The sequence below is a fragment of the Leuresthes tenuis genome, unplaced genomic scaffold, assembly GCF_036924035.1.
Source record: "Leuresthes tenuis unplaced genomic scaffold, fLeuTen1.0.hap1 SCAF_9, whole genome shotgun sequence".
NCBI classification, from domain to species: domain Eukaryota; kingdom Metazoa; phylum Chordata; class Actinopteri; order Atheriniformes; family Atherinopsidae; genus Leuresthes; species Leuresthes tenuis.
Genome location: NW_027325363.1, coordinates 24,507,272 through 24,520,847, shown reverse-complemented (window position 1 = coordinate 24,520,847; position 13,576 = coordinate 24,507,272). Strand labels below are relative to the sequence as shown.

Below are 13,576 nucleotides of genomic sequence, written 5' to 3'. Positions count from 1 at the left end.
TGAGTGGGTGCGGTCCTGTAGGGTTCAACATTTTGCAAAAGGGAGCGAACCATTTCTTAATCAGCTGCCGGGAACCCTGCCTGCTGTACATCTGTGACCTTCCCTCCAGCATCCAACACTGAACTACGTGCCCACTTACACCCTTGTGAATACACAGTACATGACCGAGCTCCAGTGCTCACATTAAACATATCCTCCATCTTTGGCCCTATTCCCTAATTCCAGCTACAGAGCCTGTCCCCGGGCTCCAGCTCCACTTCTCGCCCTCTCCCCCAGTACACTCTTGACCAGTGCACCCACAGCAGATGGAGAGCAAAGAAAACTGTGTCACCACCCATGACATGTTTAATCACCCCTCCCCTTTCCTCGTTCTCTTTCTGTCCTCCCGCTCCCTCCTCTCCCTGCTCCCGGGATTTGGAGCGCCAAACATTGATTGTCTTATTTTTAGTGCTACTGTGTTCATACATCTGTGTGTTTACCGTATTCTGTGTACCAGAAGCACATCAAACGCCTGCTCGTGGGTTGTTCGGCTGTGTTTGGGTGCATCTCCATGTGCGTATTTGCGAGTGTGTCAGGGCTCCTATTTCTAAGTTAATCCCTTAAGAAGAGGTGTGGTTCTCTCCCTCGCTCTGGGCTCACTCTCCTCTCCGTCCCTTGCTCTGAACGCAGTATCATCACATGTTCTCTCTCCGCCCTCCTCCTCTCATCCTTCCTCTGCGCTGTTATCGCTGCGGTCACTAGTCTGAGAGAGTCCTCTCTCTCTCAGCTTATCATCTCTGCATTGTCTCTCATCTGCTGTCGTTCCTGTGTTTGATGAGCTTTCAGAGCGAGATGGGGGAGGCTATCGAACTCAGGTGAGTCAGATTCAGAGAAGGGGCCGTGAACTCAGCACCTGGCAGCTCACATCCAACATACACTTGCATATTCACTTTGAATTGATCTGTGAATACACTGAACATTTTTTCCTGTTCATGTGATGTATGGTTACGCACTTGGTTGTAATTTTGTTTCTAACTGGGTCAGTACTTGCCAAAGGATTGAGCACCTTAGGTTTTTTCTTTCAGCCTCACCTTATTTTCTGTCCATCAAGTTGACCCTAATTCAGCAGGGGAGAAATCTGCAGGCTCTATAGAGGTCAACAAAAAAAAATTCTGTGGCTTTGACAACTCTGATATCTGTCTTTTTTCCTCCTTCTTTTGTTTGTGAATTTCCTGTTTTTGTTGAATTATTGGCCACGGTGATGTTTTCAATCACTGATAATAGCTCTAGCCTGTATCCACAGAGCTCATAGCAGTTAATAGCCTTAGCAGATGCATTAGACCCCATGCCCATATGGAAGAGATTAAACCTGCTAAATTGATACCAATACCCAACATTTATTTTTGCAGTTTTCATGCCTGTGCATGTGCCGTGTGCATCTGTGGATATGATTGTGCTCATGCTTGTGCGTGGACACCTGCTAAACAGGGCCATTCCAAAGTCCCCCCCCCCCCCCTTGAGGGTGAAAGATTGCCTTGTTTCCAAAATTCAGAAAAACATGACTCATTTCTGTACCTTAAAAATGATTTTAAGCTCAACTTTGGGACCACTGCATTGTGGGTACTCAGTAACACTCCTATTGGCAAGTATCACAGTCTGAATCATATAAAAAGAACTTTGGAGCATGTGTGGATCGCTTAGGTCCATTTGAGTCTGGTTAGGTATCATCTAGCCGTATCATCTAGGTCTGTTAGTAGGATTTTGGTCCGACCAACAGGTTTACATGCATTTTAAAAGCCCAGTCTAGATCAGATTAATGCAGTTATTTGTTTTTTCCTCGTGTCATGTAAACGTGCTCACTGTCTCCAACACAAGCCCAAAGCATGATGAATCCACCTCCATGCTCAACATTTGGAAAGGTGTTTTTATTTATCTTAAATGAATCATTCTTTTTATGAAATGCGGTGACCTTTTTGTCCAAACACGGCTTTGCTCAATGCAGCCAAAGTTTTGGAATTTCATCAAAACGGATCAGCTTTGTGTGGACGGTCATTTGCAACCTTTGACATTTAATTTTGTGGTGCGGATGAAGGGGATGTTTTCCTTTGATGACTCGGCCATCAAGGTCCTAAACTCTATGTGCAGGTGTGCACACTCTGCTCAAGCACTCCATTTATATAACATGCATGTCTCGCTTCAAGTGTTTAGAATCTATACGCCTCTTTGAGATCATTTTAGTTTTGACTCACCAAACAAAACGCAGCGACCAGGGTTTTGTCAAGAGGTGCTTGAACTTTTTAGGAAAGTGTGTCCAAATTTTTCTTGAGCTGAATGGAAGGGGTGGGTTTTGCTTACATTCCCTCTGGCATTCAACCCTTCCTCTCTTTTTCTTGCTAATTTTCTTGTCCTGCCTTCATGATTTGATAACTGAGGAGGGCAGCTCTCATGCGTCTTGTAAAAAGGAAAGAGAACGAGGCTAAAGAGTGAGAACAGTGCTCAAGACAGAGACCTGCGTGATATGTGAAATGAGGACAAATTCAAAATCAGCATAACAGAGGCTCAACAGGGGGGTGGAGATGAGAGGAGGGGTGTGAAAATGAAAGTCAGGTGTGAGAGTTTAAAGTGGTTATAAATGAGAAGGAAGAAAGTGTATGTGAGGAAAAGTCTAGGTAAAGTGGAAGAAATATGAATTTCCTCCCTTTGTCAGCAGAGGAAGCAGGAGTTGATAATCGACTTGGGATCTTACTTGGTTTCCAAAAGAATTTAAAGAGTTTGGCGAAATGGGGTTTAGAGGGAGGAGAAAGAAACATGAGAACAATGTTAATGCAGCAGTTTACACGACACACACAACTTCTTCAAACCAAGCCAGCAAAGCCACATTGGGACACTTGGCATTCTTCTGTGACAGGGGAGAGTGACGTTAAATTTGAACAGTTAAACTCAAAGGCGGAGTTGTTGAGACACTGACACAATACAGCGGCAACAAAAGGCCCTTCAGCTTGGGAACATGGTTTTAATTGTGTTTGAAAGTGCTTCTTTGCGTTCACAAATGATTTTTGAAGCTCGAGTTTCACGTTTTTACCAACTGTAAAGAAGAGGTGTGAATTGGAATACACTCAGGTTATTTAGTCTTTTCTACCGACTCTGGAGATGAAAGTGCTCTTCACACTTTGCTGCCATTTTTAAAAGTGTAGTATATTTGATAAGCTGACCTCTGGCTTTGGTTTAGACTGACAGGAGGGAATACAAAGTGGTTACATGGCACCACAATATGATACTGGAGCATATCGACTGGACTGCTCCACTTCATGCCTGATTGCCCTGTGTTTAGATTAGCTTTCCCTACACACACACACAGATGCACAGTTTTTTTTTTACAGTTACAATCACACAGGCATGCAAATGTGAACGTGCTTCGACACAGATGCCAATATGTTCTTCTAACTGCATAAATAAGCACAGATAAAGTATGCCTGATCTGTGCCCTCACTGCCTGCTGTTCCAAGGGCAGAGGAGGATTTGGATATTGTTATGTTAATCTGCCTCTCTTTTGCATCTTGGAACTCATTCGGATACACACACGTGCACATAAGCTCTGGCACATAGGTATGTTTTCATGCATGTTAAACTTTTTTTTATATAAACTGAAGGATGAAAAAAAAAAACACCTCTTTTTGAAATTTAAAAAAGATGGAGCCAACACAAGTCACCCAGTAGAAACATGCATACAAACCCGTACAACCAACGCCAAAGCACTGTAACACGTGTGGAGGAAAAGGATAACTGGAAGCTCCTGGTGTTAAGGAGACAGTTCAAGCATATGTACATGTCTGAAAGTACACTCTGCCCCTCTCTGCATCCTCTACAGGGCTATCATAATGTAATTTGAAATTTCCACTCAAATCCTATTTGCGGCAAAAGACAGGGAAGCAGATCCTTTTAATTGCAGGATGTTTTCTCAGACTCCCAGCTCTGCCAGACTGACCTCCTCGCTAATCCGCTGCCTCCATCGATTGTTCTCTTACGTTTATTTCTCTGGTTCTTTATCATAGTGATATCAAGTTTGTTCGAATTTCAGTTGGAAATGGAGCAGACACGGTGTGCAGTATGAGTTGCATATGCAAAACTGTAAGAATGTGAAACAGTTTGCATGTGTTTTTTTTTTTATGTGCTAATTTGTAATTGTACTGTCATGTGAAAAAGAAAGCGTTTTAATTCTAAGATGTTATGTGTCAGGACATAAACAATATGTATCTGGTCCTGACCAAATCTTGAAGTTAGGCAAACAGAACAATAAATTGTGTTTTACAAGGTGTAGAACCACCTTTAGCAGCAATAACTTTATTAGTTTCTGTATGACGATATCAATCTCCCACATCAGCGTAGAGGACTTTTGGGTCACTCTTTTTTACAATGTTGCTTCAGTTCATTAAACTTTGTGGATATTTGTTTATGCACAGCTCTCTTAAAGTCCCGCCACAGCATTCCAAACAGGTTCAGATCTTGACTTTGACTGGACCATTTCAGCACCCTGATTCTTTTTGTTTTGGAGATCCTAATGTAGATTTTTGCTGCTGTGCTAGGGATCCTTGACTCAATGACGCTTTGGTCTACAGTGGAATTCATGGTTGACTCAGTAACTTCAAAGTGCCCAGGTCCTGTGGCGGCAAAGTAAGCCCAAATCGTCAGCCCTCCAACATTGTACTTGACAGTTGTTATAAGGCGTTTGTGCTCTAATGCAATGTTTGGTTTTTGAAATTTCCAGTTTTCTTCTGGTGTCTATAACAGTCTTTGCACCGTTTCTATGTAAATCCCTCAGAACAAATTTTTCATTTTCCATTTATGTTCCAGGTTGGTTCCCCTCAGTGCCAACCAACACGTATTGTGGTCTTCCATCACCAGCAGTAGCTGCTTTTGGACAGCAGGAACTTGTTCATAGTACTTCCAGCTGGAGGAAGTACCCTTCCTTTTTTGTTTCCACGCTCTCAGAACAAGCTTTGTTCATAGAGCTTCCTTTTGTTTTTTCTTTTTAGTTCCTGTCGCAAAGAAAGTTATCATGCTAGGCCTTAGAATGGAATAAGATACAAGGAAATGGGTTTATTGCGCAACAAAGGAATTCTAGTGTGATTTTGAATCTTATACCAATCTCTTGATGTCTTTCAGCTTTCCTATCTGCAAAAGAAAAAGGAACCAAAAAACAACTTTGAAGGTATCTTGTCCTTTGGGGAGCTCTTCAGACCCCATTACCCTCAGCAACCCATTAAAGGTGTTTTTGTATAAAAGCTCTTAATGTGCAACACTAGCTAATGTTATCGTATAAATGCAGCCCTCTCACATCAACAAACAAGCCGCTTCCAGCGTTACACAGAGTCCAACAGAACTCATGAACACAGAAAGTTTTTGTTTTTTTCTTCCGGAGAAGCCCATCTCACCAAACAGGCATATGATTGACTTCAGGAGAAGGTGAAGGTCAGCATCTGCATGGCGTTCCATACATGTGGAGGCCTTCGACTGGTTGTTGGGGATCAAAACCAATCTTGTTCTGTAGAGTCAAAGAGAGTCTAGCAAAGACTTAATTAAGGTTACTCTTTCATTTTAATGCCTAGATAATATAACTTGCTTAATAGAAGAGTTCTGATAAGAGGATTGACCCTAGTCCTGGTTATCTTTTAATAAAGCAGATCAGTTTTCTGCTATGATACCTCTGACAGAGTCCAACTTTTGTGGTTTCATTTACATTTTTGCAGAAGTGAGCTTCATTTTTGTCAGTAATAATGACATTATGAACACCAGGTTATCTTCTGTGAGCTTAGTATGTGACAGCATTGCTAAATAGAAATCCAGTGGTTGAGAAGCTCCACTCACAAAAATCTTTTAGCAATGATGTTAAATGAAAATATCCCATCAAATTTTACTGACCTGCAACATGGTTTGATCATGGACTAATTGTGATGTTGTATCTAAGGAGCAAAAGTTGATCTGTTCAACATTTTCTTTGGACTACAAACTCAGTATGATTACACAGCAAGTCACTGTGAGTTGTTCATGGCTGTCAGCTTCATAAAGCGGAAATGAAACGGCTTATTCTGGATCAGCAAGATGAGTCACCTCTGTGGCCATCGTCACCATGACAGCTTCTCTTTCACACTACATTCACCCTTTGCTGTGATCATGCCCTGAATTTCCACTCTGCAATACAGCCTGAGTCACATTGAGCCATTAAATCACATTAATCAAGATGACCACCAGCTCAAATGCTTTATTTCTCATTCACACTTGCACACACACTGACAGTAATTATATGAGGACAGCTTTCCGTAATGGTCCACTCTATGCAGAACCCCCAGAAAGATCATGTTTCAATAGTGGGTTGGAAAGGACAGGTCAAGTATCTCCCAGCTAGTCACTCTGCTTGGCATTTGTTAAGTATTTTGATGTTGTGCCACATGCACACCCACACTTAGGTATACTTTTCTTCCTTTTAATTAATACAACTGATTTAACTATGACATCGATGAGTGATCTTAGCTGATCTAAACAGTCAATATGAGTGGTTGGTGATACAGAGCAAACAGCAATAGAATAAAAAAGAACACATGGTGGTAGCAGGTACCTGAAAACATGACCAGTTTGATGTAGTGCAGAGTGAACTGAATTAATCAAGTTAACAAGTCAGTGACTATTGTTTTATTAATAACGAAAGAAATGCCCAAGAAATGATTCTAGACATGCTTTGCTATTCCTTAGTTACTTTTTGAAAATATGATCCTTGCACACAAAGCAGGAAGTATGCTAGGAAATCTAACAGCACAAGTGCTGCACAGAAAATAAATCAAGGTCATATTAAATGATGTGACCAGCAGTATTGACTAGGAGTACAGTGACAGCGACAATAGTAACAGTGGGTGTCAGACTGATGAATGAACACATGGATGTGCTTTAGCTGCTACTCTACATGAGTCTGCATCTGCTCATGACTGCAACAGCAAGAGCCATTCTGAATGTAGTTTGGTCATTTTTGCCTCCTCACTATCAGAAGTATCCTCCATAAGCCACCTACAGCTTATACTTGCACAGTGCTCTGCTGCATTTTATGTGCTATTGCTGGAGAAGCTTTTCTTTTTCTTTTTTTTTTAAAATAAATTTTCTAGCTATAGTTGTTGCAGCTGAAGGCATTAATATTTCATATAGGCTTTAATAATCCAACACTGTGATTTAAGATGAGACATGACCAGTATTTCAGTGGAAATTACCTATTTGAATACTGACTGAACTGTTTTTGGTGTTAAGTTGCTTTCCAGTGATGATATTGACCTTTGAAAGGTCTCTTCTTCAGCCGGGTTGACATTGTTCTCTGGCTGTTTTGTCTGTCACTTGTGCACATGCACACTTCTACACAACATCAGAAAGCATGCAATGAATAAGGCCATCCTGTTCTGGGTCAGTCTTCAGTCTAAACACAAATGCACTGGTTTATCTCCGCTATGTTGCACTCCTTTATTTTCTAATCACACACATGGACTCATATACAAACCACTTGTCACTGACTGTGTGTGTTTAAGAGGAAGGAAGGAAGGAAAAAACAGTACGTTTTGGATGATAGTGTCCATGTCCCTATGTGGGTCACGCAGTGTCAGCAGAACTCTGCAGGGCCCAGAAACTGGGTCAGCCTTTGGTGTGTGTGTGTGTATGTTTACATATACACTATAATTTAAGAGTTTGAATACACCAAGTCAACTTGTCCAAACTTTACAGGTACTGTATTTACATTACAATATAATGAGTGTATGTGTCACCATGATAGGCTTGTCTCTCATCTGTTTGTGATTTTGAGTTAATCCTATTAACTTGTTTGTGTGACGTCTCGGATTACGCATGCAACAACTAACCACTAAAAAAGAAAAGAAGAAATTTAGCTGTGGTTGTAACATGATGAAGGAGAATGTGGAGTGTATTAGTGTAAAGACTTTGTATTCATTCAAAGGAGACATATTATGCCCTCTTTTCACAAGTTAAAACAATTTCCTGTGGTTTTAGTGGAATGTCCGTTGTATGCTTTGGTCAGATTACCACAGAGAGACAGTACAACGGCTTCTTTTTCATTCACGAGTTTACAGCTATTTTCAAAGCAACTGGTTTAAGGAAGTGGAATGAGCCCCTCATCTCCCTTCCACCATTCTTTTCCATGGTTTGTGCCTTATTTAAGATTTGTCCCACAGCTTCAAGCTACCATGTAAGCACAAATTACACTTACATGTTATTACCATATGAGAGAGAATGCGGTACCTTGCCTGAGAGCTAATACCAGCACAAGCAAAACTGTTCATCCTCAAATGTCTACATTTCTGTCATCAGCATTTCAACAGTGGACAGCTGGTATTGATCCCTCTTTTAGCCACAATCCAGTAGTGAATCATGTGCTGAACTGGCCCATATTGGTAAATATTGGTGATACAAATGGGCTGGATAAACCATGGTCTTCGTGGTTGCTCCATTCCTCTGTGTTCATTTATTTTTCCTTGAGGGTAACAAACTGTTGTGTTTGGTTGACAGATGTTTGTGTAGAGGTTAATTTTTGTACAGTAAAACAACATTGGCTACTGATGGGGCATTAAATAACAAATGGGGAATAAGAATTTCTAACCTCCAACTGGTAAAGATTAAAGTGCTTTTACTTTCTTGAGCTTTATATTCGTAGGAGAGTTTGAAAAATTAATAGCAAAGCAAAAAAGCAAAAGCAAAGGAGTTTTGAATTCCCACACAACAAACTGTTACTTACCATAATTTAATTTAAACCTTATCAGAAAGTGGGAGTAACATTGTGCAGATTCTGTGATCAGCCATACTGTCAGGGAAATGAACAACTTAGCATTTTGTCACACAGCAATGATCTGACGGTAAACACAAGGTCCTGGCATTACTGTGGATGGCACTTTGACTTGTACCAACTACCTAAACACTTAGTACATTTACATGCACTGTTTTGTCGAGCTGCGGTCAGAGTTCGATCCGGCCATTTAATTGGACCACTGTCCCTGTCCCACTATACATGCATGGAAGGGGAATCATTGAACATTGACACATTTAGGTGGCAATATGCCTGCTTTAAGCTTAAAATGATAAGCAAAAGAACTGATAAACAATTTAACTGGTGGCAAGTCAGTACCATGTCAGTGCCACGTCTAGTGGTGAAGTGGGCAGCTTTATAGGTCTGTGCATTTTGTAAGTGCTGTAAACTGAACTGCTTTAAAAAAAATGCAAAAAAGAATTGGAAATGGAGCAGTAAGATAGCAAAAAACTTTCCATTCAGAACACTGTGTAATGCTGAGTTGTCCAGAATAATGTGAGGAATAATATTGAGCTTGAAAGTACAATAATCCCTTTTATACTGTGTGTAGCTGTGGTAATGCTGACCCCCTTTTTTTTTTTAACCACTATGACTTTAAACTTACCCTGAATCACACTCAGAGAGCTGACAAAACACTGTTCTTCAGCTGTACCGCCAAAAAGACCAAGAGAGGGGAAACAGGTGTCAATAATAAGTGGTTGGCTTGATGATTGTTAAGCCAAGACAGTTACCACTCGCACACACACACACGCTTACTTGGAAACTTACTCCACCTCTATCTGTCCGCTCCTTGTTTCTCTGGAGCTTCACAGACACGTGGCTTGCTGTAATGCGAAGTGGCAGTGACTCATTCTCTGTGTTTGCAGTGTGCGTACTGTGTGTGTGTGTGTGTGTGTGTATGTGCATGGAAAAATCAACCCCCCTTTTCCCTTTCTTTCTCCCTCCTCGTGTTAGGTGTTTTGTGAGCATTTGGTTGTGAGGACGCTTAAGGGAGGACTGTGTCCCATTTTTCCAAAAATCTCTGAGTCACTGTTGAAAACAGAACATCTGGATCGGGGAGAGTTCTTCTAAGTACCAAAAAAAAAAAGGGAGTGACAAAAATATCAGACTTGCATCTGGCAAGGACTAACCACAGCTGGACACACACGCAGTCATAACACAGATTATCTGGTGGCGTAAATGCAGAGGTGACACAAACTCATGACATGTGAAATTGGCAGCTTTTACACAAATAAACTGACACGACTGAAAAAAAAAACACGTCCACCCACGTCGTGAAGAGCAGTCCTTGAAACCAATTAACAGTTAAAATACCAACTTAACAAGCTGGAGCAAAGTGTGCAATTTTTGAAAACATTTTTTTACGAGGCTGTGTCTGTGTAGGCGAGCTTTTCACGCTAAATTCATCCCTGTGAAACCCATTTCCTCCCTTTCACATAAGCAGAAAGTTAGGAAAATTAAAACATCAGCTCTGGACAAGAAGGGAGCAAAGGAGAGATCTTAGGTGTAAACAGCAGTGAAGAAGAGAAGAACAGGGTGGACACGTTGAGGAAGAAGTGATGATGAGAGGTCGTCTCGGGTGAACAAATCTGAATGTCTATGATATAACATCATATGAGCATCTTGCCATCTTTTCTGCAACAATACATCCCAGATGGCTGCTAACTCAAACTCTGGATGGGGATCAACTATGTGTTTTTTGGCACTGGCCTCTTGTTTGAGGGTTTTTTTGCGTGGGCTTGTGACTGCACAGGGACTTGATTTGTGCTGTTGATTTATAGATTTATTTTGATGTTTTGCGTCCTCGCCTGTCGGCCTGCCAGCTCACCCCTCTGTCTGTTTTTTACTTATGCAGATGTTGCACAGGGTGAGGTCACAGCTATGAGAGGCCTTTGCATGTCCCCACCCTAACGTCTATCCAGTATTTAAAACCAGATTTCACACTGTGAGAAAGACTTCAGCGGAGTCTGGTTTAAGCTGCATTTTCAGATCCACACATGGCAGCTTTGTTTTTTAAGTTGAAACTTACTTTTTAACTCAACAAATCAACAAATTAAACTTGTCAACAGTGTTCTTTATACTGCATGAAAAAAAAGCTAATTCTTGCCAATGAATTTTTAACAATAAATAGTTAACTTAATAAGATTATTTACATTACATATTAAAGTAGCGCCAGACAGTCTGGCAGTTCTTTGCTCTTGGTGCACCCCCCACAGCTGTGGGATGTATGGCCGCTGTCATGACAACGACACATGAATTTGTTGTCATGCTAAAAAAGATGGCATAGAAATCTCCAAAGACCAAAGATGTCTAGAAACAAAGCAGGGTGAAGTTACTGGACTGCTTTTTTTTTTTTACTCGGACTCACAAAAAGCTGTAAACAGTTCTGGCTTCTCTGTATGGCTTGATTTATGTTTATTTACATTTTTGAGGCATTTGACTGTGGCGTATATGTGTGAAATCAGTACCTGTGCAGCGAAAGGCTGCCAAGTCTGAAACGGGTCTGATGTGGTCAACCGAGGCTCTGTCTGTGCGGCAGGGAAGATGATGATGAGATCAGAACTTATGTTTGAGTCTTTTATAAATAACATGACAGGGATGAACACACTGCTGTCATAATGCTTCATACCTATAGCTCTGATGCTGAGCACTACAGTAAATGTCTGGAGTGTGAGAGTTTCTCTGCTAGATTTCTTTCAGTTTTTTTTTTTTTTTTATAGAAATCAACCAATGATTCTACCACCTGTTTTCAGCCTACATAAAATACTAATCCAGCACTAACTGAACCAGAGACAATACACTGCATAGCTAGCATCTGACTAAACGATATGGAGATATGTATACCTATTCAGGTATAATTTGTCTAGTTTTGCTTGAGTTTGTTTTGTTTTGTTACACTTGTCCTTGTTACACTGAGTACCCTCAGTTTACATCCTTTCATTTCTGCGTCTCTTCCTAGCAGCCTGTCATCAGTTGCCAGTCCTATTCACTCACTGCTCCTCCTCTTCGTTTCTCACTGTCCCAGACCATATGAGGACACTTGCAGAGGCATCCGGTATTCCCTAACCAGAACCTCCCCCACACCCTGCCCCCATAACACTCTTTTTACATCCCATGTGGGCCATTACGCATCAGTTTGCTTTTACCTCCTTACACACACACATTTGCACCTGCCACAGCACTTCTGGTGTCTGCCAGGTGCCAGTCAGATGGCATTTTGCCTAGAAATGACTGGCACAAGCCTCAATGCATGTATAGTGAACTGCATGTGTGTGTGTGTGTGTGTGTGTTTGTGCGCGCCTGTGCCTGCTCTTGGCAGAGGGTGCAGGCCTCACATTCAGGAAATGAGTGAAGCCACTTGAGCTGTTGCATTTGAATACTCTGCATTGCTCACACATCTGAGTGTGTATGTGAGACCCATTACCAGCAATGTGGCTGTGATTATGAGAAGTGATGTGCCAGAGGGTGTATATATTTGCATGTAGCTCCTGAACTGTGTGCAACAGAGTAGAGAACGGTTTGGATCATTTCAATAAACAGTCTACAGAACCTACGTGTGGACATGACATGTCTTCAGTGTAAGATAAGGGTGCTGTCGCATCCTTTAAAAACCAACATGACGGTCTACAGAGAAACCAGGTGGTAAGGAAATAAGTTCTCTTTCAATTCTGATTAACCCGAGAAATTTGGAGGAGTAAAAGCAGTGAAGAACAGAGATAAAGACTTCTCATTTCCCTTAACTGGGAATATATATAAATATATATATATATATTTACACTTTGTCTTTATTTTGGCATGTTATGCAAAAACTGTTTGATATTAATAATTTAAGAGCTCAATCTCTAATTTAAGAGCTGAAGTTGGTGCTTCTGTCATTCGGTCAGTCTGCCACCAAAATGACTTAGAACTAGTTTGAGTGAGTATTGAGGATGAATTTAAACACAAGAGGCTACTCAGATTAAAACGTTTGACAAGCAACAAAGAGCCGGTAATTCAGCCTCTCTGAGGACAGAGGATGCACACGAGAGATACCCTAGATTTTCATATAAAAGGGAAATGTGGCTGTAGAGGGATGGAAATGGTAATTATTATTTTTAAACAGGTCATGTTTTGATGGCGTTGTGTTTCATTATGCTGGGAAATTAGCATAGCTAAACAGGCCAGCAGGCTCAAAGCTCTAATTAGGTGGTGGAAGGAGGATTGTTCAGAGAGGGATAGAGGTGTATGAGCATGTGTGGGTGTGTCCTTGTGTTTATCTGCGTGTGCGTGATCTGCTGATCAGCATTCCTGATGCTTCTTGGAGAGATGAAAGCATGCCCTGTGCCTCATTTTTGTGTTCATTAACATTCTACCTGTGTGGTTTGTACAGTCTGTCTGTGTATGGAGAATCAATGGAGCATCATGTTGGAAAGGGCATTCGGCATTAATGTACTGCCTTGTTAGAGATGATTACAGCATAACGAGCTTAAGCTAATCAATTAAACATTTCCCATTTCACTCACATAATCCTGAATGAAACACATGACGACCTGAGTGCAAATCTTTTAAGTTGTATTGTTAATAATTTGCCACTGTTGCATATAAATAGCTTTTAATGATCATTATGTTTATGATAGTGCTTTGGTTTCATTGCCAGTTTTGTGCATGTGCATGAGGGGATTGGTTGGTTTTAATAAAGTTTGTCTTTATGCAAGCAAATCTCTGAGATATTCTTTAGTCGTCCGAGATGTGCGGCTCAACTTAACCAGT

At 41.0% G+C, this 13,576-nt stretch overlaps 1 protein-coding gene across 3 annotated transcripts in view; it reads left to right on the top strand.

Moving 5' to 3' along the window:
• numbl (NUMB like endocytic adaptor protein) overlaps positions 1 to 13,576 on the top strand; it is a 59,912-nt gene that overhangs the window by 29,279 nt on the left and 17,057 nt on the right. Inside the window, exon 1 of one of the 3 annotated variants that reach the window (XM_072392957.1) lies at positions 706 to 854. The exons of 1 other annotated variant lie outside the window; for it this stretch is intronic. In XM_072392957.1, the coding sequence (XP_072249058.1) occupies positions 814 to 854 (41 nt within the window). In that variant the 5' untranslated portion in view covers positions 706 to 813. Of the gene's footprint in view, positions 1 to 705; positions 855 to 13,576 lie in introns of those variants that run through there. One more of the 3 variants, XM_072392958.1, reaches the window with a different exon arrangement.